Raw genomic sequence first — 18,127 nt, 5'->3', positions numbered from 1 at the left:
GAGGTTAAAGTGGCCTTCGTAAAGCCGCGCAAGTGGACGGCAATTACCTGACTTTGGTTTTATAGGCCAGAGCGCAGCACTGGGCTGATGCTGGAACTCCTCTAATTGTGGGATGTATTACTTTGTTTCATTGCCGTTTTTTTATCTTTAAGAGAACCTTGCGTTGTTTACTTCTGGTTTATCGTTCTTCACAAACGCACATTTTGGGGCCATGTGTGAGGCACACATGCCATACTGCCTGGACGCTATCGGATAAACATCTTTAAGTGTTCTGCTGAGTGGTTCTCTGCGTGGTGGTTACAGTTACACTTTTTTTAATTGATTACTTTATTGCTTTCCACTGAATTGGGCCCTCAAGATAGGAATGTTGACTGAAGGCAGCAGTGAGGACGCTGAGTGTGGTCTTGCATGATAAAGTAAACTGCCCACTTCGATTGAAAAGCAATGCCCTGCTAACGCATCTTCACCTATCTTGCTGCCTATCTTTACGAGTGTCAGTAAAGACGACTGGCAGTGCTCGGCCTCTGAAATTTCCCCCCATAGCTAATATCCTTTCGAGGCTCTTATCTGCAGCGTGAGCCATTGTTGGTCGCAGATGAACTTCCAGATACCCCCCCACCCCCGCCCTGTTCCTGTCGTTTGAGATTTGACCCTTGCTTTATCACAGCCGGTTCTGCAAATGCAGCCCCGTGGCATTCGCTTGTTCTCGATTAGTTATCTTCTTTACAGCCTCATTATCGACAATTCATTGCCCTCTCGTGTAATTTTTCATGAAATAGAGTCACAAAAGCGATTTGGATTTTTAAAAATGGTGCTTAAACCAAAGAGTCTTATTGGGAGTTGTTTGAGCATAATTCACCGCGCCGGTCAGAGTGGGTTGGTGAAGGCGTGCCCCGGGCCGTTAGGGGATATCGCTCGCCACGTTACGTACAGTGCACAATAAATGAGTGTTGTCATTGTTATTTGAAGTAGCTGGCCTTGGGCAGCACATGTCACTCGAAGGGATGGTAAGATTGTGGTCAAGACAAAGAGACGGAGTGGCAGCCAAAGAATGGAATGCCTCCTAGAGAACGTCCATCGAAGAGATGGAGTAATTGGGCGCTCGACGGATTGCTACATCGTGGCGTCGTGAGAAATTGCGGGGGGCTTGAGGAGTCCTTTCAACCAGCAGTGGATTAGTCAGCACTCATCCCAACTGAGTGCAGTATTGCACACGAATGGCTATGTACGGTGTGAAAGAAGTTCAACATTCATACGTGCACACTAATTGGTTGGCGAGAGCATGATTTGTAATTTGGTGTTTTTACTGCATTCCCTTCTAAAACAGAAGTGTAAATGTTTAGGCAAAAACTATGTTGCTATGGATTTCCCAGGTGGAAAATGCACGGCACAAATCTTAAAGCCTCTAGTTCACTATCTAAATGACAGATCAGGATATTACCAATAGACAAACTGGTTTAACAACCGCTGAGAAAACACCTGGTTCAAGGAACCATTCGTAAATATCCTCTCAGCGGGGCAGCTAACATAGGAGGACATCCTAGCTTACGATACACGTTTAAAGTAACATTCTGCTGAAAAAAAAGCGACGCTTGAAAATTATTCTTCCGAAGAAAAAAAATGAAACTATGAAGTTGAAGGGCTGCCACATTGCTATCTCCACCTATAAATCAGGGCCACGGCTCCCCGCAGGCATCTCCTGAGCATTGCACGGCCAGGCCACACTCGCAATCTGACAGCTGTACCGCTGCCGCACATACCTCTGAAGACAAGACAGCCACACATATATATATTTTGTATTTTTACCCGCGGGGAGATGCTCCTGCCGTTCAGTTAGGGATCATATTCACCGTATTCTACAGATTACAAGACACTCCGGAAAGTAATACGCACCCCCACCCCAACCATGTGCCCCGTGTCAATAGAGTTTTACAAATCTGGTCAGACACACCACACTCCACTTCTGGATTATAAGACCTGCCCAAAAGTTTTGCCTTAAAAGGGAGAAAAAGGTGCTACTTATAATCTGGAGAATGCGGTTGTACAGTGTGGTCCAGATGACTTGTGACCCCTACATTTAATTCTCTAAAACTGTCTAGGTTTTTAAAAGTAAGCTTTCTTTAAAACAGAAATGAATGCGCAAAGGAAAAACATGTTAGGCGTCAATTAATTGTGGGGTCACAAGACATTTGGACCACACTTGCACATTGAAACCCCAGCTCGCTGGACGACGATAGAGGTGGGTGCAGCCATGGTCTGGCTGGATAAATGGTCTGGGTAACTGCAAAAGAAAATAAATGTCAATGTAATAAATCATGACACCATTGGGAGTATTATAAACACGTAATATTTTATATGAATTTTAATACGTTTGCTTCTACCCCAAAACTCTATGAAATGAAACAAAAATTCTTACCAAGAACAGCAACGATTATCTGTTCCGTGTTGAGTGTGTTGTATATTGTGCTGTGCTGTGCGTATGTCTTCGCTGTCGAAGTGCGTTAATGTCGTCGGAAAAGTAAAAAAAAACGAAATGAGAAACAGAACGCAAGAGAGGCGATAAACGTCGTCTCCAAAAGAATAACATTAAATCAATTCAAAACTGTCACAAGTGTACTTAAAAAATAATTCCTCCTTCATAATAGGGAAGGAATTCTTAAGCAGCACTAAACCATGTTTCACATGCTCGAGATTGAATACGAATGTCAAGGGTTTCAATTGTCAAATGAAATAAACTTCTCAAAGTGCCGTCGAGTAGCTGGATAAACCGTTCCTAACTGTCCTGCGTGGATGCCTTGTTACCAAATCGATTTTAAGATCATCACATTAGAAGGAGACCCGCTGGCTCAAAGGCACCAGGATAATTATACGTCTTTAAACAAAGCTGCCACGGGTTAAACGTTGCTGTTATTTAAATCAGCGCCCAACCACGCAGAAACCACAAGTAAACAATAATTACACAGCTGTAGCTGTCAATAAACTTTATAAACTTTACATTTGTGTTAAAGCAATTGGCAAGAATTAATCCAAATCCAAATGGAATATTTTTTGTTCACATCTGCCATGCCGAATTATTAAGGCTATTCCTGCCATAATGCAAACAAACAAAGTTCCGAGCGTGCGAGGGCTAATGAGGCAGAACATAGGCTGGAGCTTTCAAAGCGATAGGGGCAACACACTAGCAGGAATTTAAGGTGCTACCGTGTATTGTTCTTTAAAAAAAACAACTCAACATATTCGTCAATAACCCTGCCCACTAAAAGAAATGCAACTTAAATCGGCAACGTTTTTTGGCAATGGCTCTTTTTCATAGCACGTGGGTAAGGGACACTCTAAGAAAGGCCATTGCTCAATATGGCATGTTTTATTGGAAAATAAAATACAATAGTTCTATGAAGAAGGGGGACATTGACCAAACATTGCCTACAATATATATTTTTGTTCCTTGCAAGGCGGTGTTGTTGACAAAAATGCGTAAAGTTTTTATTATATGTACCCAAGCGCCATTGTGCCACCCAAAAAAATATTGTTAGTCGAGGTCTCACAGCAGCCACATGGAGGCGACGACTTGAGACCCCAGCTAAACAAATATTGTGAAAGCTAGGGACCCCTATTGTGGTTTCAGTGGCATGTTATAAGGAATGGACACAAACCAAATTAAACCATCTGTGTCAACCCCCCCCACCCACCCCCCACAATCCCGCACCACTCCTAAGTCACTTAGTCTGGTACGTGAAGAAGGGGGCACACTTAAAGATTTTGGACAGGGTGGGGGGGTGAGATGGGTTCAGGGACAAGTTAAACGTATATTTTTGGACCCTAATACGTACATGTCACATGTGACGCACAGTTTCAGAGTAGGCTGCAAAGTTTACAATGGCACGTGGGAATAAAATAACATTCACGACGTAACATGAAAAAAGCCCACTTCGACCGAATGGCAAAAAGGGTTGAGACTTGATTTGAAGCTTTCGTGACTGCAGGAATCCAAACTCTTTGATTCTCTCGGTAAAGTCACGTGGGTATAAAATAAATCACGACGTTTCGGGCGCAACACAAGCGTCCATCATCAGGTGGGAAAGCATAGTCTGCTGCTGAGGCATTTTATACCTACGTGACTTTACCGAAAGAACCAAAGAGTAACGATGACTTGTGCAAACTCCTCCTGCCCATGCATTGACATGAGAATTAAATTATTGTGTCCATCCCACTGCTGAATGAGGGCCTCACCACATGGTGTGGGTCTTCAGGGGGGCTGGGGGGGGATGGTTATTTGAGAATACTTCACCACGCTGGTGAGTGTGGGTTGTTGAATGTGTGGGAGAGAAAGGTACATTGTACATCCAAGCACTATCCGGGCTCTAACTAGCTTAGCTTGCGAGATACAGTGAGAGCCGGCACATTTTGGGCGATTTGGTCATACGTATGAAATTATCATTGACGCTAAAAGTTCCAAAATTATTTGACAATATGTTGCTTCATCAAAACAGGAAATAAAATCTATATGTCAACATTAATGCGGTACTGTTTTGTCTTTTCCCCAAATGTTATGCCTATTGTGTTGTCGGTTGTCATATCAGAAGATGCACGTATGCATGTTTAACATCTTTCGCATCGTACATAGCCAATCGTGCTAATCGGAGATGAAGAAACCATTCAGAACTCTTGCAGCACGGCAGCGAAACACCCTGTTAGAGAACGGCACACGGAAGTGGAAACCACAGAGCATCTTTTGAGATTTAGTGACCTCTGATCCACACAATAGGGGGCAGCACTTTCCCACCTTTCCTGCTACGAAAGTTGATATTCTGTGGTCGAGATGAAATATATCCAAATTAAGTGCAGAACCAAATCTGCTGTGAGGTACGTGTCTGTGTGTGTGTACTGAGCAACCATCAATGACCAGACTGAAACCATCAACTCACTGCACTTGAGAAAGCCGGTTTCATCATCGGCGACTGAGTGGATTTGAACCCAGGACCTTGGTGGTGCTAGCTCCGCGCTCCGACCTCTGAACTCCTCGGCCACCTCCGGGATTTTATGAGAATTTAAAATTAGACCACTTTAGCGGTTCTGCAAACATTTCCATTAGGCCATGGCAGGCCGTGGGGCATGCCAGGAGACTGACTGAACTTTTGCTATTAAAAAGCATGCTTCCAAACATAGTCACTCAACTGGCTGGTAGCCAGCCAGATGGTCCAGACCAGCTATACAGGGAAACTACAAAGATGACCTCACAGCCTAAACAACATTAGCCAAAACAATTCGACAGTGTTTAGAGAATGGAAGCAGATATCACAGAACTCCTTCTGAAACGCCTCCACGTGACAGCTGGTTCACTCGAGTGGGAGGCTGCACTTTCCCATCCGCCCTACTGTCGAGCAACGTTCTGTTAAGACTAAATGCCAGCTATATAGAAATCCCGCAAACATTACCCCACCACCTATACAACATGGCCTCAAACTTGTAAAGAATGTTCATAGCCTCTTATATAAGGGTTGTTAGATTGCAGATTCCAACGAATCAAAAACAACCTTTAAAACATTTTTCCTGCCACCTAAACAACACCGACAAGCTCCCCCATTGTTGGCAAAACTAGTGACACGAAAGTCCGTGCTGAGCATTGATGCCTGCCCAACATTCCAGGGTGCCAGCGTTATGTGCCAATCGCAAAGCCACCTGGAATAAGCTGAAAGGCCTGCCCGCTGACTTACAGTACCGACTGTCTGCCACGGTTTCGGAAGCCCTAATTGGTTAACTTCAGTGGTGCACTGAACAGGGTGGACTGACATTTTTTCATTTCAATAACGGGGGGGGGGCGGGCGGGCGGGAGGAGAGGATGACTGGGAGGTGGGAATGGGCAGTGCGTCTGTCTCAAATTATTCGCCGAACTGTCTCGTTCCTCCGAAATGTTGCAGTGGGTAACAAGCACAATGGCGTGCATGGGTAGAACCCGTGCAACTATTCACCCTTGGCACTCCACCACGGGGAAGAGCAGTAGAGTCAATTATGTAATGAATGGAAACGGATAGACGAATGCGAAAGAGAAGGGAAGCCGGGACAGAGGATGGCACGGCTCAAGATGAACAACGGGGGAAATAGAAGGAGCGTAGGTTAGGCAGAAGGAAGGAGAGGTGGAGGGAGGGGAGAAGAAATGGCCAGGTCAAGATGCCGGGGATGAGAAGGTGAAGATGAGATGGTGGTGACAATGAGAGGGGAGGGAAGAGGGAGGAGAATTAAGAAGGGGTGAGCTGCGGTGAGCTGCAACGGAGCAGTATCTGTTTTCATACTCTTAGTTCTTTCGGTAAAGTCACGTAGGTTAAAAAATGAAATTGAAATTAATAAAAATAAAATAATAAACCCACGACGTTTCGGAGGCAACACAAGTTTACGTCATCAGGTGGGACCGTCACAGCCAGATTTGCTGCATCAAGAGGCCGCTATCGTATTTCGTTTAATTTTAATTTCATTTTTTTACCTACGTAACTTTACCGAAAGAACTAAGAGTATGAATCATTTCAGTCACGAAAGCTTCACATCTAGAAGTATCTGTTTTCTCAGGGGATAAGGAGAAAGGAGGGATTCAGAGTAGGGATTGTGCAGACACAAGTCACGTGATTTATGGGAGGCTTGAGAGCTGATTTCGATGGATGGCTGGTTGGCCACCCACTTCATTATTGGCCCTGGGCCTCATAACCCAATCTGTCAAAAATGTTTCGCGCGAGTGTTCCAAATTATTCTCTTTCATACAAAAATGATAACTGCGGCGATTGTGTCCCTCCGTAAAGTAATTCCATTCCCCAGCTTTGAACAAAAGTGCATTCAAAGCACCTCTTTTTACACATTTGTTAACACGTGTCCGTCACAAGAGTGGCAGATGCACAGCTCCGCACTATATTTGGTCATGGGACTACCGCTCTTGCAGTAAAGCATGCACGGTGTGTTGAATCTGACAGAAAAATCTGTATAACCCAAAATGATCCAAAAATAATCATATTTTTTTTGTATCGTTCTTTGCCACCACTGGTTATTGCAATAACTTTACGCGCGTCGAGCATTGTGACGGCATTCGTGGCCGCGCTCGTGTCAAACTCTGTCACGCACAGTGTTCACACCTAGGGCGAGTGGTTTGGAGGCTGAGACGGCAGCTGTCGCCAGTAATCCACTCCGCAAAGTCCGTCCTAGTGCGGTGGCAGTGGCTCGAGCAGAGAGGTTGAAACAACAACAAAATAATCATGTTGACCGCAACGCAGAGTGCCAAACGAAATACGATAACGGCCATCGTATTGACTGCGAAGACGTGCGTTTGAGTGTCAAGAAACATTTCAGTGGGCTTGGGTCTAGAAGGGACAATGGGAAGGGGTCAAGGCGAACAACAGAGTGCCAGCTAAGGGAGTAAATGGGGCGCCGCGGTGGCGAGATATGAATGACTTCGCCTGGAGTTTGCATGTTCTGCCCATGGTCGCATGGAGCTTAATGGTCTCTAGTACACCAGTGAGTCTAGAAAAAAGCCATCTTATTAAGTCATTCTTTCTCTTGATCTGTAGATAACCACAGACGCTAAAACCAGAGAAAAAAATATCAGTTTTAAAGCAATGTGCAGCTCCCTCGAGTATGTATGTAGAACTGCTGTCACGCCGTACGTAACCAACCATGCTAATCAAAGTTGCGGGGGAAGGACAACAAACTAAACATAAAAAGTAGTTCTAAAGAAATGAGTTTTCAATCTAGATTTAAAAGTGGGTGGCTTCAGTGGATTCCTAATATCGAAAGGAAGAACGTTCCAGACGGCACTGAGCTCTACGCCAGTTCCGAATTTCTATTTCTTCATCCGGTGACTTGATGCCAAAAGCACAAATGTGTATAAAATTGAGAGATATGAAAAAAAATAGCTCAAAAATCTGGGATTGCCTCATAAACATGCAGTAGCTCTTAGAAACACGAATGCCAAAGGGAGTGGCATGGCCCTTGCGACCAAAAAAAAATCTGTATCTAATTTTTACGGACAAGACAACCCAGTCTGCTACTAACCCATAACAGATGACTACAGCTGGGGTTTCTGTATGATGTGTTTTATCTGCTGGGAATTATACACGCTTCGGCTTACAAACAAGAAAAGTGTTTTTAATTTAAATTGATTGTGTTATTTAGCACTGAGCAAACATGCACCTACTGACCTAAATGTTGCAAAAAACTGAAGAAAAATGCAATATCATAGCACGCACGACATTCTGCAGATTCTATTGGTCACTTGCATTGCTGTACAAGTATTACCGTGTGATTTTAATATCATTTAATACCATTAAAATCAAATTTAAAATTGGCAATTAAAAACACATAGGTCAAAGGGCGTAGTAGTCGTCGCGAAGGTGGTTTACGCGCTGTGCTTTGATCCCAGTAACAGGCGTTCAATTTCTGGCCACCGCTAACCTCAGTAGTGAGTAATAACCAAAACCAGTCCTGGGCCACCACCTTTTACCCCCTCCTCCACTCACCAGTGTGGTGAAGTATGGTCAAACAAATGCGATGGCCAAAGGAATGGAAGGCCTTCATCCAATAGTGGATTTACAAAGTACTGTAATTTCCAAAATATGTTTTATATGTATGATGAAATGAACAAAAACGAATTCTCTCATGATTTTCATGTGCCTCCAATTCTACATTCTGACGCTACTTTGTTTTAACTTGCTCTACAGAGCACATTCCAAACACGTCATAACTTAAATGCATTCCAAACATTTACGATTGATCGATCCAACACAAAACAATAATTATTTGCAATAATACTGGGAGTTAATGCCCAACCCGATAAGAGGATGATTTACCCGAGGGGTTAAATTATATGTAACACTTAGCTCGCTAAACTGGGTGAGTGCAAATGTGTTTCAGTGCCCTTGGGGCGATTGCTTGGTAGTTATTTTTCATCTTCAAGGAGGCCCTCCCAGTTCCTCGTGATGGGTGCGATGCAGATATCTTACACATGTTGGACTTTTTTTCCCACAGTACGTGGCCAACCGTGCTAATTAGAGGCGCGGGGGAAGGACAACAAGCTTAACATAAAAAGCATTAAAAAGAAATGAGTTTCCAATCTATATTTAAAAGTGCACAGCTCCAGTGGCTTCCGAATATCGCAAGAGCGTTCCAGACGGCCGCAGAAGCGCATCTGAAAGCGCGCGATGATGCGGTGACCGCCATCTGTGTTCGATGGTTAGCCAGAAGACCACCGCTGCGAGGATGACCGTGGGTAAAGCTCACGTGGATTGCAGCTGATACCGAGTGCGGAAACTTTGGGACGCAACGCCTCTGGGCAGTGGGCAGTGGGGCTGAGCTGGCCGGACACCTTGACACGTTTTCACATCAATCACGGGGAACCGTGGATGTGCGTCGTCCCTGCCTCAGGGCTAGAGCTGGACGCTTTTAAAACTTAGGGCACCACCCAGCCAGCCACAAGCCGTGCTGCCCGTGAGGTCTAAAGGATCGCGGGGGGCAAATACCGCTCCCCAAAATACCACGCCCAGGTGTTTAGGGTGGCCTCCAGTTGAACACCATCGGAGCCCTGGCAGTCTCCGATGAGATGTTAATTGCAGCTCATCGCTTTTCTTTTTGCGGAGCATTTATTACAAGAATAATGATAATCGACAGCCCTTTAACAAATGTTCCAACATGGGGTGTTCAGTTTAACACGTAGATTGTAAATGTTGTGGATTCACTCTTCAACACGCCCGTGGGCTGAATTAGTAACTATTTGGCGTTTTGTTTACGTGAAAAATGCCTTACTGATTGGCCATGTCGGGTGGTGGAGGTGTTCGTTAAAAGGCACCACAGTTTACGATTTGAAGACTTTAAAGGAAGTAAAGTAATCGCGAAAATAAAAATCCTGAAACAAAGTTTAAAACGCACAACGGCATACCAATAACGTTCACTTTGAAATCCGTTCCCAGTTGTAGGTTCAAATGGGCCCATATTACAAAACTACATTTCACTTGGGATGTCATTGCATTCCAATTGTTCACGCCTGTTTATTAATTCATGAAGGGCGTCTCCTATCCCGCCCACTCGGGGCGTGTCTCGCCTGGCTATTACCATATATGAATATTCATCGCGTGGGAGGGACGCCCGATTTTTTTTACGTTTGGATACTCCCACATGACTTGAGACTTAGACAAGATCTCAGTTCGGTTTTGTGGACACTTACACACGTCTCAAAACAGCAACAAAAGTTGCAATTTTTTTTATTCCCCCGCCCCCCACTCACCCATTGATTAAATACGCCAAACATTCATATTGCAGTATTGTTCGTAATAGTACGCACAATACCCACGAAATCACACCATTCACTTGCTTGCTAAGTGCATGGTGACTGACTACGGTACAGTATATGATTCACACTCATCTCATCGTCACACACACTACACAACCCGTGCAAACGTCTCATCATGAAGCTGAATTATTTACAACCGTGCATTTCGTGGATTAATATGTTCGTAGTCCACAGCTACGAACATAGCATTGCATTGGTCTGATGTCACTTGTAATACGTTCATACATACCGTACATAACGTAGGTCGATGTGGGTGCATGTGATTGTAACTGTCTCTTAACTGCCAGGAAAACGCTACGACATAGCACGGGCGACGATTGCTGATGATAACATGACCAATGACACGGATGACATTCACACAGACACATCGCAACTGTCATCTACATGAGTGATGCTAAAGGAGCAGTCGTTGGCGCACCGCACTACGCCGCCCGGATGACCGAGTTCAATTCCAGCCCACGGCGAAACAATCGGTGGCCCCCCACTCTTCGCCAACGCGGCGTTGACCAGCGCGGGGAAGTATGGCCAAACAGCCCCCCCGTGATCGACGCGACCTTCGTCCAGCAGTGGAATGACACCAGTCTGCATATCACGATAACTTTTTGTTGTTGCACGGATAACGGAGGTTGTTGCAAGTGCTTATATACTCACCGCATTGGCAGTGCTCGCGCAGAGTGCTAACGCGAACAACACGGCCACCCTGTACGCCGGCAGACAGTGGGGGGGGGGGGGCAGTTTAAAATAAATACATCACAAACACAGCAAGTATTACCGTCAACTCGCACAGGACAACGGGCATACACTCATCGTGCCGTCTGTGATAACGTCGTTTCTCTCGGCGACTGATGCCGAACGCGGACAGGCGAAATGTGTTATGAATACATTGAAGAAGATTCACCGATGAATGTGACACACACACACACCAACATACACACCCCCACACCCACCCCGCAACTCACCACCGCATCTTTGCGAGCCTCTGCCGACTGCAAGGAGATGCCTATGACTCGCTGCTCGCCTCTCCTCTCTGATCCCTGTCGACGCTTCTCCAGTATGCCGCTGCTGTTGAGCGACTGACGTTGTTCGGCCCCCTTCCAAGGGAACAACACACAGCAGCAGCAGCAACTTTCGTGAAAACAAGCGGAGCCGACGGCTATCGATAAGTTCACGAGTAAAAGTTGTGCGGCGAGCGAGCGAGAGAGGAGAGAGAGGAGAGATCGCACCGCGCGCGACGCACGGAGAGAAGGGAGATAGACGCTCACCGATTTCACCTCTCCACCCAACAACCACCAACAAAACCCCCCCTCCTCCTCTGTGTATCACGAAACGACTCCAGCAACACGTTCACAAGAGGTTCGCCCGAACCCCCCCCCCCTCGCCAGCCGTATACGCCGATTGCAGAACGGCGAAACGTGCGCGCGCGCGCGTGTGTGCTGGTCGAGGAGTTATGGAAGGGAGCCGAAGCGAACAGCAAAGTTCGCAAGAGGAAAGGAGCGGTGGGGTGGTGGTGGGGTGGTGGTGGTGGGGGGGAGAGTAAGAGACAAGCACAGCTCCCTCCCTCCCACGCTCGCAAACCCGCAGCACGGGAGGAGGAGGAGGTGGGTGGAGGGGGGGTGGACACGTCACTGGTAGAGAGAGGACAGCCAACCCGCAGCGGCACACTCAGTACGCACGTTCCACAGAGAACACACAGAGACAGAGAGAGCAGGGGAGATGATGGCTTCTAGATTTGAAGCTTTCGCGACAGCAAGGATTCATACTCTTAGTTCTTTCGGTAAAGTCACGTAGGTAAAAAAATGAAATAAAAATTAATAAAAATATGATGCAGCAAATCTGGCTGTGACGGTCCCACCTGATGACGGAGACTTGTGTTGCCTCTGAAACGTCGTGATTTTTATTGTTTTATTTTTTATTAATTTTAATTTAATTTTTTACCTACGTGACTTTACCGAAAGAACTAAGAGTATAGATGATGGCTTGTGCACGCCGTTGTTCGTCGTGAGCCCCGCGGTTGAATACGCTGCTGGACGAAGGCTTCAGATGACGGATCAGCCCCTAGCGCCCAAGCCCCGCTCATCGAGCTTTGGATGCGTCGCGGTCGCCCGTCTGAGCGCGTTTCCCGTCCTTGAGCTGTCGTTCCGTTGCGATGATCGACCAAAACGCAGAGGCAGCGGGCATAGCACGGCTTCACGTGTGTGGCACGCGTGTGATGAGTGCGTTTGTTATTTAGGCATTTGGGGGGGGGGGGGGGATACGTTGTGTGTTATTAAATGTATCTAATGCCAGGCGGATCTCCGTTGAAAAAAAATTACGTTTGGAATACTACCCAATCACAATTAAAGGGAATTCCAACTCATCACTACGGATTGCAAGTTATCTCTGACTCATATATATATCAACATTTGACCAAACATAGCAAGTTCTTGGGGTATGATGTGGACTGCAGATCACGTCTATAAACTGCAGGGCTGTTTAACGTCAAGTTTGTAGAGGTGCGGCAAAATAACATCTTGTATTGTACTTCTATGCTCCGCCGTCTATGCTGGTCCCGGCTTCACCAACCCGCCCTGACCAGCCGTGAACTGTGTTCACATGGGGTTCATACTGAGCCTAACATCATTTAGGAAACAACACGTGGCAATGATCACACCTTTTAAGTTCACACGTTGAGACTTACATGAAATGCTAAGCATATAAACGCATGCCAAATCAAACCCAAATCACAATGCAACTGACAGTTTGCACCCATTGTGTAACCTTAGTTGACCGTTACAGGCCATACTATACTTTAGGAAGGGGTTAAAGGGTTTGCGCTTAATGGGCGCTGAAACGCATCACCGTCTCACACGTATGTTGGACTTCTTTCGCACCGTACGTAGCCAATCGTGCTAATCGGAGTTGCGATAACCGCAACATCTCACCTCGAATTCCCCCTTTATCCTGCGGCAGTCGAGCCCAGGACCCCCCCCCCACCTCACCGCACCCCCGTGGCAAGCATCTTTACTACAGCACAAGGTGCTGTAGTAATTCAATCTATTCACGAAGTTTCGTCCGAATCCACAAACCGTTCAGCCAACAAACCCCTACAACACTCACACACACGAAAAAAACTTGCTGCTCCTGCCAAAGAAATAATGATTTTGGACGAGGTGTTGAAGCAACTTTGTTGCGAGCAAATTAAATCGGGGGGGGGGGGGGAATTGGGGGGGGCTATGTATGTGTGTGTTTTGGAGGGTGGGGGGGCTGTGTGTGTTCGCAGCACAGCGCTCGGCAGTGTGGGTGGGGTCCGATGGTCGTGGTGAGTGGGAGGAGGGAAAGCCTCTCCTCTCCTCCCTCCTCATCCCCCCCCCCTCCTCCACCTTCTCTGTGGCCACTCATGGAAGCACGGCAGCGGGGGGGGGGGCAAGCAGCGGCGCGAGACGAGCCACACGAGCAGAGAGAACCAGCAACGGAGTCGAAGACGAGCCGCGGCGAAACTGAGACGACGCAGCGCGCACAGAGCAGTCAGATAGGTGGCCGTGAGAAGTGTTCGCAGACGCGTAATCAGTTATGGTGCGGGCTTAAGTTGCTACTGCTGCTGGTGCTCGAGAGAGAGAGACTACTGCCATGGCCATGAGTCGACACGACGCGAGAGCCAAGCTGTGGGCTCTGGTTATCATGGCCAACGCTTTCGCCTGGCTCATCACCGGTGCCGAGTCCGCGGTAAGACTGTGTGTCTCTCTCTCTGTGTGTGTGTGTGTTTGTACATCCAGTCTATGTATATTTGTGTGCGTGTGTGTGTGGAGGCATCACACGAGCGCGTATCACCGAGCTTACGCGTATTTGGCTGAGCAAATACGACACACGTCTTCGCCATCCGTCAAGCAAAACGTGCATATACTCCGCGCGCGCGCACAGACAACACACAGACGCACACACAGACGCACACAAGGTATTGGGATCATAACGCGGAGAAAAGTTTTATGAGACGAGATGACACACCCCCCCTCCCCCCAGTGCCGTGGCGATGTTTGAGAGTCGCTTTTTCGTTCGGCGTTTCGTTTTTCTGTAGTACTTGGTGATGTGAGCGTGCTTAGCGGTTATCCTTTAGACGTGTCCGTGTTAGTGGTGTTGTTGTACAATACGTAGGTAATTCCTTCTGCGCATTGGGTACAATTCAGGATTTTCATCCTCCGTGAAAGAATGTAAACGCTAAATCATAGCACCGCCCCGCATAAAGCTGTCTGCGTGCAAGCGAGCCTTCGTCGGATGATTGAATTCGTGTTATCTATTCAGCTGTAGCGGTCTGCCTATGGCCGTTAACCTTCAGTATCGCTGCAATCTTACGTATGAATATGTTCATAACTCTCATTAGACATGGTCGATCCACTGCCGGATGGAAGCCTCCCCAATCACCCGGGGAGATAGTGGGAGGGATGATGAAATCCGCTAGTGTGCAGTTATTAGGTGGATGATTATTAAAATTATAATTAGACTTTTATGACATCACCGCTCGATGAGAATGATCTCCTCGCATTCTTAAACACAAAACGCAGATTATAATTATTAGACTTTGATTGACATCAATTTGCTCCTACGCAGCTAGCAAAGCGCGTAGATACAGTCCAGCACATGTACCTGGTGTTATAAATGAAAGCAAGATGTACAAAAAGAACCTTCCAAAATATGCGAAATATGCACGCATGACTCACGGCTACATGCACACTTATCGCGGCGTGTGCGGGGATTTCGCGACTCGAAGTGGTGTACCGATCAGGGCAAAGGCTTTTCTGTCATGTACTTTTAATAATAATACATCCCTTAAAATCCAATATCCGCTTTGGGTGATGTGATTTTAAACACGTGTGTTGACTCGCGGATACCTATTCATGCTTGGCGCTTACTACCTCATGATGTACGTGCGACGAGATTACTGCTCGAACGGACAAGCTCTGCCAGTGCACGTCAACTTTTGTGAGCAACATCAACCGTGAATGCCATCAGACAACAAAAAACACAAAACCCCAAACTCTGTTGTAAACCTCGTATTTACCCGCGACGGAGCGGTGGAACAGCGACTTGTCACTCCGAGTTGGATTCCAGACCACGGGTAACATTCGTGCTGAGTGATATCCGAACAGCTCCCGACCAACCTACACTGACCGGCGTGGTGAAGTATGGTTAGACTACCCCCTCCTCCCCCATGACCGACAGGGCTTGGGTATGTATGTATGTATGTTGAACTTCTTTCGCACCATACATAGTCAAAGCGTGCTACTCGGAGCTGCGGGGAGTTCCCCTCATCCATTGGTGGACTGAGAATGGCTGGAATATCACGTTTTAATTATTGCAATTACACATTGAATGATAGCTGTCGATTTGGTTTAGGATGCAGATTAGCAGCGTTAGGGTGTTCCTCTGAAGCTAAGCAGGCGTTGAGCCTAGTTCGTACTTGGATGGAGAGTCCATCAGTGCTTGCCAGGTGTTGTAGGCGTGGAGCTGAGGCATGGCCAGGAAAATGGCAGTGCTGACATTCGCCCCCAGCCCTGGTTTCCTACCACACGTAGCCAATCACTCGGTTCATGGGTTTGGTCACACATCCCAGTATGGCATGCACCACATGAACACGTCTTCAGACTCACTGAGGCTTCTCTGGGATGAATATTATGCAATGTATGTTGAACTTCTTTCGCACCGTACGTAGCCAACCATGCATGATGCACACGCTGTGAACGACCATGCATTTTCTGTAGCGCGCAGTTGCAAGATGTACGTTTGACTACGTACGGTGCAAAAATAAGTTCAACACAGTATCTGCATTCGGGTTTTACCAAGTCCCTGTATAGCGAGCCGAAACATAATCAATGTCACTGCTTTGTAAAGCTTCTCGTTAGCTCAGGGGAGTGGGGCGCTACTTAAACCGAACCGGGTTTACGTTGACTTTTTTGATGTTGCAGTTTCATCGTTTCTCCTTCAGTTTTCTCAAAAGGCACAACGGACAGACAGCAGCAGGGTGGAGCATTGCTTGCGTTGCTGTACTCTTTAAGATAAATTGCTCTACTTGTTGATGCAAAAAAAAATTATTTGCTGTTAAGTGGCATGGCACGATGGCATTTTCGTCTTTCCACAGAGCGTGTGTGGCTTTTCAGACCGTTCCCTGCGTTATTGGAAAATGTGTAAGGCTGGTGGGGGTGATGATGATGATGGTGGTGGTAGTAACTGTGGGTTGGCTGTCTCCGCCTACGAGGTGAATATGTAAAAGCTAGGCGTGGCTTTGAGTCGTCTGTTCAATATTCATAACTCAGGGTGTGGTTGGGGCGTTAACTGTCTTAATATAATTATTAAATACATCTACTCCCTTTATGAGAAAGCAGGTGAGAGCCACGGGAACGATAACTACAATAAAGTAGTTGCGTTAACAAAATGCATTGTGTTTTGTAATCACCAAGTCACTGCTTTATTTCATCTTCCAAACCAGAACGAGGTGATTTTCGCTTGAGCACTGCATTGACCTCCCGCGGCAAGAGACTCTTAATCTTAACAGCCTCTCAACTGGCTTTTGAAGAAAGAACATCGATTGATTGATTCTCAAAATTCCCTGCACATAATATCCTCATGGGAGGAGCGGTGGCAGAGCGGTTAAGCGCACTGCATGATGATTCCCGGTCGCGGCTAATGGCAGTGGCAAGCAAAATCTTCACCGATACCCCTCCCCCTTCATCAATACGCACTGGGCAGCATGGTGAAGGGTGGTTAAACAAACTCCGTGACAGCGATGGCACGGGTAGGCCTTCAAACCATCAATGGATTGACAAAGGGCTGCACATAATTATTAATATTCGTAGACCGCTAATCCCCTCGTTGATAAAAACCCGTGGCGCCTGCAAAAGAATGTTTCCATATATCTTTTTTTTTCAAAACACGTGTGCTTTTTGTGTACCAGCTACATTAAAGTAGGCATTCCTTTCAGTTGCAGTGCATTAAATCAAACCGCAGAACAATTTGTGGCATTTTCAAAGTTATCTTTGCACAGAATGTCAGTGCAGAGTGAGCCTTGCCCTTTGATTTAGTTGCTTTAGAAGTTTGACATGGTGGGTGGTAACATTTGCGGTGCAGCTGGCAATTGCACTTTTCCCACGGGGCATGCTCTGTCTCTCGATATCCTCTGGAAATTGTGTTACTTGTCGGCAGGCATAGTTGGCTACAGCTACATGTTTTTTTTTCCACTGGACAACTGAATCTTGTCGTGGCCCTGCTTATTAAATCTAGACTGAAAACTCATGTCCTTAAGAACTACCTTTTGTTTCTACTTTGTTGTCTTTCCCCTGCACATACGATTAGCGCGATTGTCTACACACGGTGCGAAATAAGTTCAACATGTCGTACATACAATAGCCCAGACCATACATGCCTCAGGGAGGCACCGGGATGGTTTTTTTCCCACTGCAGGAATCGAGCCGTGCTACTGACATCACACAAGTGAACGAGCTCATACTTGGCTCAGGGAGTCATTAGGACTTTTTTTTACACTGCAGATAACCTAGCCGTGCTACTGACATCACACACGTGAACGAGCCCATGCGTCGCTCAAGGAGACACCATGATGTGTTTTTCCACTGCAGGAACCGAGCCGTGCCACTGACATCACACACAGCGAACGAGCCCATACGTGGCTCGGGGAGGTATCAGGTTGTTTTATATTTTCCACTGCAGGAACCGAGCCGTGCCACTGACATCACACACAGTGAACGAGGCCATACGGGGCTCAGGGAGGCACCAGGATATTTTTTTTCCACTGCAGAGAACCGAGCTGCGCCACTGAATGAG

General features: G+C 46.6%; 2 protein-coding genes across 2 annotated transcripts in view; one reads left to right on the top strand and one right to left on the bottom strand.

Annotated features, from left to right (window-relative positions):
• Positions 1-11,836, bottom strand: part of LOC144732517 (uncharacterized) — a 176,561-nt gene extending 164,725 nt beyond the window's left edge. The window contains exons 1-3 of the mRNA XM_078613925.1: positions 11,584-11,836; positions 11,281-11,412; positions 10,973-11,021 (exon numbers count right to left, since the gene is read on the bottom strand). Coding sequence (XP_078470051.1) covers positions 10,973-11,021; positions 11,281-11,288 — 57 coding nt within the window. The 5' untranslated portion in view covers positions 11,289-11,412; positions 11,584-11,836. The remainder of the gene's footprint in view (positions 1-10,972; positions 11,022-11,280; positions 11,413-11,583) is intronic.
• A 1,854-nt stretch (positions 11,837-13,690) lies between these two features.
• The window catches only part of LOC144732616 (uncharacterized), a 146,662-nt gene continuing 142,225 nt past the window's right edge, over positions 13,691-18,127 (top strand). The window contains exon 1 of the mRNA XM_078614111.1: positions 13,691-14,023. Coding sequence (XP_078470237.1) covers positions 13,928-14,023 — 96 coding nt within the window. The 5' untranslated portion in view covers positions 13,691-13,927. The remainder of the gene's footprint in view (positions 14,024-18,127) is intronic.

The sequence above is a fragment of the Lampetra planeri genome, chromosome 43, assembly GCF_965212315.1.
Source record: "Lampetra planeri chromosome 43, kcLamPlan1.2.h2, whole genome shotgun sequence".
In the NCBI taxonomy this organism is placed as follows: domain Eukaryota; kingdom Metazoa; phylum Chordata; class Hyperoartia; order Petromyzontiformes; family Petromyzontidae; genus Lampetra; species Lampetra planeri.
The sequence above is the reverse complement of the archived record's forward strand: the minus strand, read 5'-3'. Positions and strand labels throughout refer to the sequence as shown.